This window comes from Leptodactylus fuscus, chromosome 6 (genome assembly GCF_031893055.1).
Source record: "Leptodactylus fuscus isolate aLepFus1 chromosome 6, aLepFus1.hap2, whole genome shotgun sequence".
Lineage (NCBI taxonomy): Eukaryota > Metazoa > Chordata > Amphibia > Anura > Leptodactylidae > Leptodactylus > Leptodactylus fuscus.
In genome coordinates, this window is record NC_134270.1 from 169,952,826 (window position 1) to 169,961,524 (window position 8,699).

Here is an 8,699-nt window from a genome sequence, read left to right on the forward strand (position 1 = left end):
TTTTTCCTCGTTCTGTAGACGGAATCCTTCCAGATATCAAATGTAGAAATCTAAGTAAAAATAAAGCTTTGGCCGCCCTCCAGGGTTCAGGCCTCAATTTATTTGTAAAATATTGTTTTAATGATATTTTTTGTGTTTTTTCCAAGACTCTTGAAAACGTTGTATTCATTAAATCGTTTATTCTGATATAAAACGTAATAAAATCAGAATTTATTCCCACATATTTGTTGTATTTCACTCTGATATTTATTAAATCAAACAAAAACAGGGGATAATATAAAAAAAAAATCGGGTAAATATAATCACAGCTGAGGGTAATATGGAGACAATAGGACACTGCCCCCGCAGGTTGTGCCGGGTATTACATTGTCAATATATATGCTCCTCTGTATATGGAGCTCCGAATAAGCCGGGATACCCCATTATGGAGCGATACTGTGGGCACCGGATGTTTAACATCAGTTTGTGACCTCAGGGTGTATACGGCCCGTACCCCATCACTCAGTCACTCGACGTGTCACCAGTATGACGGCACAGCATCTTAAGCAGCGCAACTCCATGGTGCCAACCTATAGGACCACCAGTTTCTTTAGACGTTGCTCCCTCAACAATTGTTATTCAGAAGATGGAAACAATGGAGTCATTGATCCCTTCTCATGGTGGAGGACGTCCGAAAATGTTGAGACGCCAAGTACAAAAGACTACGTATCGTGTCGCCATCATCGAGTGACTGGGTGAAGGAGAACAGGGGGTGAAAAATGGAGGTTAAACGTTGCGATGTCTGTCCAGTGTCGTCTTCGTCATTCCGACACAGGAACATCCTAACTTCAAGGCTCCATCTACTGAGGTTTTTTTTATATTTTGGCTCTCTTATATTTTAGTGTGTAATATTTTTCTATAGAATTATCATTATATAGAGAAGAAACAATTCAACAACTTCAGCTCTGCTACATCTGTATGACTATAAAATCTACTGACCGCAGCCGTGCCACATAGCAGCCGTGTAGGTGAATATATTAGACATTTGTAGGTTATAGATTTCCCTCTATATAAAATATATCACATCACCCTCAGAAATATTCTATTCATCTGCTATTTCTGTCTCTGGGAAAGCTGAGTGGCAATCATTATAAATGAGTCACCCTGGCAGGTCTGCATCGTTGTATCCTCAACCCTCCCCCCTTGTATTATTAACTACACAGCCAGGTTATAATATTCAGAACTATTGAAAAGTTGGGTGACTAGCAGTATGGCCACCATTGCAGGTTGTGTTAGGGTTGTGACCACTGTTGCACTCTCTTAGCGCTCCCCTAATGGTTGGTCAAGGCATTGCCAAATCGCTCTGTCTGATCATAGAGAGAACTGTGCAGAAAATACATTGCATACAGTTACAGCTGCACAGTTCTCCATATCCCCTCTTGCTTTCATCTCTATCATCAGTGTATGGACGAAACAGGAAGCCGAATCTGTCACAGTCAATACAACGCTGGACCCTGGAGAGGTAAGTAACACACTGGGTCCCAATTTTCTAAGCAGGATTTGTCATTAACAAGTCAGGAAAAGCTGGGTGACTGTGAGTAACCAACCATCTTTCCCAGATGGCAGAACATAAGACTTTATTTAGAGTTAGACAGTGACATAGAAGCGCTGACGTTGTGTTATTTAGTGATAGGGGGGGTGGGGGTATATTAGTTGTCACCCAGCTTTCCCAGAGACAGACAGATCAGCTGACCAACATGATGAGTAAGCGTTGCAATATCTTGTAATGGGGGGATTATTGGATTAGAGTTTGGACACTTGACCTTCACGATGACTTTAAATCATGACCTTGAAAAGGCAAAGAAAGGTCACAGCCAGCAAAGACAGGCAGTAATGGAGACTGGCGCCCCCGTCTGTGCAGACAGTATGTGATGAAAACTTGAGAGGTCCAAATGTTCCTTCCTCGTGAGGAATCTTACATAGACTTGGGGTGGCACAACCACGCATAGCTGATGACGGCAACCCTGGAGGAAGGAGGGGAGAGGTAAGAAAAGATGAGTATAATGACATATTACCTAATATATTACTGTCTGCCCGCAATGGATCCTACATCGAACTAGAGCCCTGCCAGGACCTTCCTCCTCATCGGATCCAAGGTAACACTAAAGAATCGGCGGGGCTCTTCTGGGGAATGTCTGCTTTCCTCTCTTTACAAATCTTACTGTAGGAAGCAAAAGACGGGCAAACACAATGATTTATAGGTACAATATTGTGCAAAAGTTTTAGGCAGATGTGGGAAAATACACTTTAAGATAAGAAAATGGAAGTGTTACTAGTTTATTTTTGCACAATACTCTACATGAAGGGGTGAGAAGATGAAGGAGGATAGTCCAGGGGGATAGTCCAGGGGGATAGTCCAGAGGGATAGTCCAGGGGGACCAGACTTGGGTTTAGATAATTACCTACGGTTTTTGTCACTTGAGATATGCACTTGGTCTCCAATCCGGTGCAGTCAATGTAGGTGTCAGAGTCACAGGGGGACTCTTCTATGGTCTGGCAGGCCTTGCACATAACGCCGTTCTTCTCTGAGGTTGTGGACGGCACTGGCATAGGAGATAAAGAAGGCAGCAATGCAGGAAACCGAGGCTGACCATGTACATGCACTATCTGTCAGCTATCCCTACAGAATACCCCCACACATGCATGCTTGGCCAGGACTAATAAAGTGACATAAGCCGACATAAGCCCCTGATGGGGCTGAAACTGAAATGCCCTATTGGTTAAACCACTTTTTTATATCTCTCTATATTATAAAAATGAATTCCTGTCTGTCTGTCTGTTCTCTATGTGCGACCAAACGACTAGACCGATCTTCACCAAATTTGACACACAGATACTTTAGGTGTCAGGGAAGGTTTAAGACAAGGCCTCAACTCACCGGATGTACCACTGCTGAGATACAGCTTTCCCAAAACAATGCCCCCCCCATTAGCCAATACAAACCTGCAAGTCTTTCACTCATATTCCCACTGCCATGCACACGGTCACTCCACGTGCACAATCCTACATTGATATCCAAACTGAGATACATGCCAGAGGATTAGATACACATGTCAGCACACAGTATCACACACTGGAGGATTAGATATGTGCATCTGCATACAGTTACACATGCCGGAGGATTAGATACACGCGTCTGCACATAGTACCACACGCCAGAGGATTAAATACGCATATCTGCACAAAGTATCACACGTCTGGGGATTAGATACGTGCGTCTGCACACAGTTTTATACACCACATTATTAGATACACACGTTTATACACAGTTACACATACCAGAGGATTAGATATGCGCATCTGCAGACAGTATCACATGTCGGAGGATTAGATACACACATCTTCACACAATACCACACGCCGGAGGATTAGATACGTGCCACTGCACACAATACCACATGCCAGAGGATTAGATACGTGCCACTGCACACAATACCACATGCCAGAGGATTAGATATGCGGATCTGCACAGAGTACCACGCATTAGAGTTTTACTCCAGGTTTCCGTAGCAACCCAGCCATTTTTCTTAATTGTGGTATGTCAGCCTTAAAGGGGCAGGGCGCTATGGATGGCACTTTTATAACAACTGACCGCAGGATTTTCACTGATATCCAAACTGAGATGCACATGATCACAAGGCATGATCATGTGACTTATGGACACACACATAAACAACATACAAAATACAACAGTACAAAACTGGACAATTCTTATGGGGCCACTACACAAACAAAAAATGTAATATACCCGTGCGAAGCCGCGTCCTCCTGCTAGTTTAAGATATTTTTGGGAGAATTTTTGATGATTTAACTTTCCATGTTTAAAAAAAAAATCCTAAAAGTCTTGCAATTCCAACTCTTACCACTAAGCCTAAAATAATTTGTGATTTTCCCAGAGATGGAACATGGTCCAAAGGCACAATGATTTGGAGAAGACTCTATTGACTCCGAGGGGAGTATGTTTTGTGACCTGGGCAGTGGGGTAGATAAAATGTGACATCATCTATAGTAACTAGGGTTGAGCGAACGGGATCGGAAAAGATCGGATCCTGATCAGTGATTGAGCAAATTTCACTATCGCGATCGGGATCGGCTCGAAAATTATTGGAAATTGGATTTTGAAATCTCGGCTCGGGATTGGCGATCGAGCAAATTTCACGATCACGATTGGGATCGGCTGGAAAATGATCGGAAATCAGATTTTAAAGTCGATCCTGAAATCTCAAGATCGACTTAACCCTAATAGTGACATAGACATATACATGCTAGATGTGATCATCAGTGTGCTGTAAGTGAGGTGGCTGCTGCAAAGATATCTCCTACAGGAAACAGATCTCAACATATTATTTGGCTTAGTGGCAAGAGTCATTTTTATAAAATATCAGTAATAATATGGAAAAAAGTTCTTTGGTAGTTCCACATTACTCATAGTTTTGTTCCAGCAATAAGAGGGCGGTCCAGACTACACAGACTACAGAGCAGCATTGACCCGCGTATAAGTACTTACAGGTAGGACGAGGAGGAGTACAGCCATTGGTGAAGCAGCAGCTGGAGGCGGTTAAGACGTTGGCATGAGGAATACTGGCACTGCCGGATTCAGAGCACTGACTTCGGTTCCCGCAACCTCTGATAAAGAGTTTGGATATTGGTACACCAGCTGCAAAGAAACAAGATGGAGATGAACACGGAAGGTAACCCTAAAATGTCCTGACTCCGGACCCGTAGTCTGGAAATAGGAGGAGAGGGGTTTAGTTTAGGATCTGTCAACATAAGTTGGGGGTGTATAAGGAGGTTTGGCCTACGCTGAACTGGTCCAAACTGAGGTCTGTATTTACTTAGGGTTCTTCTTAAAGGGTTTTGGAGAATCTATATTTTTTATGGGTCTGTAATAGTTTAAAGAGGACCTTTCATGCCCTCATATATGTAATAGTAGGATTTATCAGAAATGGAGATGACGAGGATTACAGAAAAATGAGCCGGGATTTTTTGGATTTGGTGTCTACGGAACCACCTCAGGATTAAAGCAGGGAAGACCAAGGAGATGGTGGTGGATTTTATTAAGCGGAGATATGCTCCATAACCAGTGGAGATCCAGGGGATGGGCATTGAGATACTCAAGACCTATAGGTACCTGGGTGTGCTCCTCAATAATAAGCTGGACTTGGCCGATCACCTGGGTGCACTGCACAGGTAAGGTCACAGCAGACTCTACCTGCTCAGCAGGCCGAGGGACTTTGGAGTCCAGAGGACACTTCTTAGGACCTTTTCAACTTTGTGGTAGCATCTGCCATCTTCGGTGTGGCCTGCTGGGGAGTAGCATACCAGCTAGGGATAGGAATAGACTTGACAGGCTGATCAGGAGGGCCAGCTCTGTCCTGGGGAGCCCTCTGGACCCAGTACAGGTTGTGGGTGACAGAATGACATTGTCCATGGTGAGCTCCATGCAGGAGAACAAATCCCACCCCATGTATTAGACCTTGACGGCACTGGGCAGTACTGTCAGCGATCAATTGCTTCACCCCAAGAATGAGAAGGAGCTATCGCAAGTCTTTTCTCCCTACTGTGTTTAGGCTGTACAGCCAACACCGAGCTAAGTGGAGATCATTCCATTAAGTTGTGATATTCCTTCTACTACCTGTTTTTACCTTGACTTTTTTATGTACCTACTGTCTCTGCAATGCTTCTACCTTGGAGCTTTTGTATTTGCATACTGTATTATCCATGCTGCTGTAACACCCAGAATTTTCCCATGGTGGGACTATTAAAGGATCTAAAGAGACCCCCGAGTATAATGATAGCAGTTTCAGTTCAGACATATAAAGTCCAAACAGAACTGCCAGGTGAACCTCGCGACACGAATCTCAAGGGGTTCCTCAAAGGAATACTCATTTTGCATGCCCTACTTATGGATCCTCGCTCCTGCTCTGTCATTGTCACTTCAGCCCTCCAGGGGGCCCCTATATCACATCGCTGTCAGTGACATCCTGATGCTGTTCAGTTCCAGCAACATGCTATGGGACACATGGGGCTCCCTGGAGGGCTGAAGTGGAGGTGAAGGTGGCCATGAGAGGGAAAAGGGATTGGTAAGTAAATAGGGCCCATTACCTGCCTGGGTGCTAACGTCCGCCCTGATTTTCTGGGTCAATAGCAGACTAAATCCAGCATTCAGATCCCAGACATTTTTTGCATCTGGCTAAGCTCCTTGGCCTATACTAAGCAACCTCAAAATCATAGTCAGGGTACCAGCGTGAGACTGGCCCACCAGGGTATCTTCCAGTGGGCCTAGACTCTCAGGGTACTTTCCTTACCACTTGACCCAGTTGTCTTAACCTGAAAGGGGGTTTCTGTCTCTATTAGACATGAACAAACTGGCTTTGAATGAATTGCTGCTGAAAGTCAACCGTAGCCTCAGCTGCTTCAGTGAGGGACAGTGAGCAAAATCAACCAGGGTGGACACGATAGCACAAAAATATTTGTTGGTGTTACCTATAATCCGATTATCCACTTACCAATTGAGGTCAAAGTATATCTGGATAGACACACCTCATCTGGCAGACAGGATTTCACGGGTCCTGTACAAGGAACATCGCTGGCATCCATGCACTCAATACATGTCAGGGAGTGACCTGGAAAGAAAAGGAACCGGGTAAATACACAAGAAGCTTTAATGTATGCTGTTCACCAGCAAAAAGTTTCCAATCTACAGGTCATCTCAACAAAACAGAATATCTTCACAAAGTTAATGTATTTCAGAAAGTCAATAGAAAAACTGGCCTCCAATATTTGACTCCATCATTGACTATGGAAACTTCACACTGGACCTCACACACCTTGGATTGTGTCCTCTCCACTTTCCTCCAGACTCTGGGACCTTGATCTCCAAATGAAATGTAACATTTACTTTCATCAGAAACTACTTACTTACTTGTTACTGTGCAACAATTCATTTATTTATTTTTTACAACCTGTACTGATCCTGAGTAACATCCTGTATTATACTCCAGAGCTGTGCTCACTATTCTGCAGGTACAGTCTCTGTGTACATACATTACATTACTTATCCTGTATTATACTCCAGAGCTGCGCTCACTATTCTGCAGGTACAGTCTCTGTGTACATACATTACATTACTTATCCTGTATTATACTCCAGAGCTGTGCTCACTATTCTGCAGGTACAGTCTCTGTGTACATACATTACATTACTTATCCTGTATTATACTCCAGAGCTGCGCTCACTATTCTGCTGGTGCAGTCACTGTGTACATACATTACATTACTTATCCTGTATTATACTCCAGAGCTGTGCTCACTATTCTGCTGGTACAGCCACTGTGCACATACATTACTTATCCTGTATTATACTCCAGAGCTGTGCTCACTATTCTGCTGGTACAGTCACTGTGTACATACATTACATTACTTATCCTGTATTATACTCCAGAGCTGCGCTCACTATTCTGCTGGTGCAGTCACTGTGTACATACATTACATTACTTATCCTGTATTATACTCCAGAGCTGCACTCACTATTCTGCTGGTGCAGTCACTGTGTACATACATTACATTACTTATCCTGTATTATACTCCAGAGCTGCGCTCAGTATTCTGCTGGAGCAGTCACTGTGTACATACATTACATTACTTATCCTATACTGATCCTGAGTTACATCCTGTATTATACTCCAGAGCTGCACTCACTATTCTGCTGGAACAGTCACTGTGTACATACATTACATTACTTATCCTGTACTGATCCTGAGTTACATCCTGTATTATACTCCAGAGCTGCGCTCACTATTCTACTGGTGCAGTCACTGTGTACATACATTACATTACTTATCCTGTATTATACCCCAGAGCTGCGCTCACTATTCTACTGGTGCAGTCACTGTGTACATACATTACGTTACTTATCCTGTATTATACCCCAGAGCTGCGCTCACTATTCTGGTGGTGCAGTCACTGTGTACATACATTACATTACTTATCCTGTATTATACTCCAGAGCTGCGCTCACTATTCTGCTGGTGCAGTCACTGTGTACATAAATTACATTACTTATCCTGTATTATACTCCAGAGCTGCACTCACTATTCTGCTGGTGCAGTCACTGTGTACATACATTACATTACTTATCCTGTATTATACTCCAGAGCTGTGCTCACTATTCTGCTGGTGCAGTCACTGTGTACATACATTACATTACTTATCCTGTATTATACTCCAGAGCTGCGCTCACTATTCTGCTGGTGCAGTCACTGTGTACATACATTACATTACTTATCCTGTACTATACTCCAGAGCTGCGCTCACTATTCTGCTGGTGCAGTCACTGTGTACATACATTACATTACTTATCCTGTATTATACTCCAGAGCTGCACTCACTATTCTGCTGGTGCAGTCACTGTATACATACATTACATTACTTATCCTGTACTGATGGACTATGAATGGTCTCAGAAATAGAAGTTTTATGTCAAATAAAAAAATGACATGAATAAACAAGCGAGAAATGTAAATTCCATCATTGGTGTGACCTTTTCCCTTTCTCCTTCTATCAGTTCTTCTCGGTACTTGCAGACAGTTTTTGGCAGAACTCGGCAGGAAGGTTTTTCCTCCTGCCATCTTGGAGATCTAAGCCCAGATCTATGGACGA

At 43.3% G+C, this 8,699-nt stretch overlaps 1 protein-coding gene across 1 annotated transcript in view; it reads right to left on the minus strand.

Moving 5' to 3' along the window:
• Nucleotides 1-208: 208 nt before the first annotated feature.
• Nucleotides 209-8,699, minus strand: part of LOC142209027 (phospholipase A2 inhibitor and Ly6/PLAUR domain-containing protein-like) — a 16,252-nt gene continuing 7,761 nt past the window's right edge. Inside the window, exons 2-5 of the mRNA XM_075277963.1 lie at nucleotides 6,549-6,665; nucleotides 4,547-4,696; nucleotides 2,442-2,582; nucleotides 209-2,003 (exon numbers count right to left, since the gene is read on the minus strand). Coding sequence (XP_075134064.1) covers nucleotides 1,816-2,003; nucleotides 2,442-2,582; nucleotides 4,547-4,696; nucleotides 6,549-6,665 — 596 coding nt within the window. The 3' untranslated portion in view covers nucleotides 209-1,815. The remainder of the gene's footprint in view (nucleotides 2,004-2,441; nucleotides 2,583-4,546; nucleotides 4,697-6,548; nucleotides 6,666-8,699) is intronic.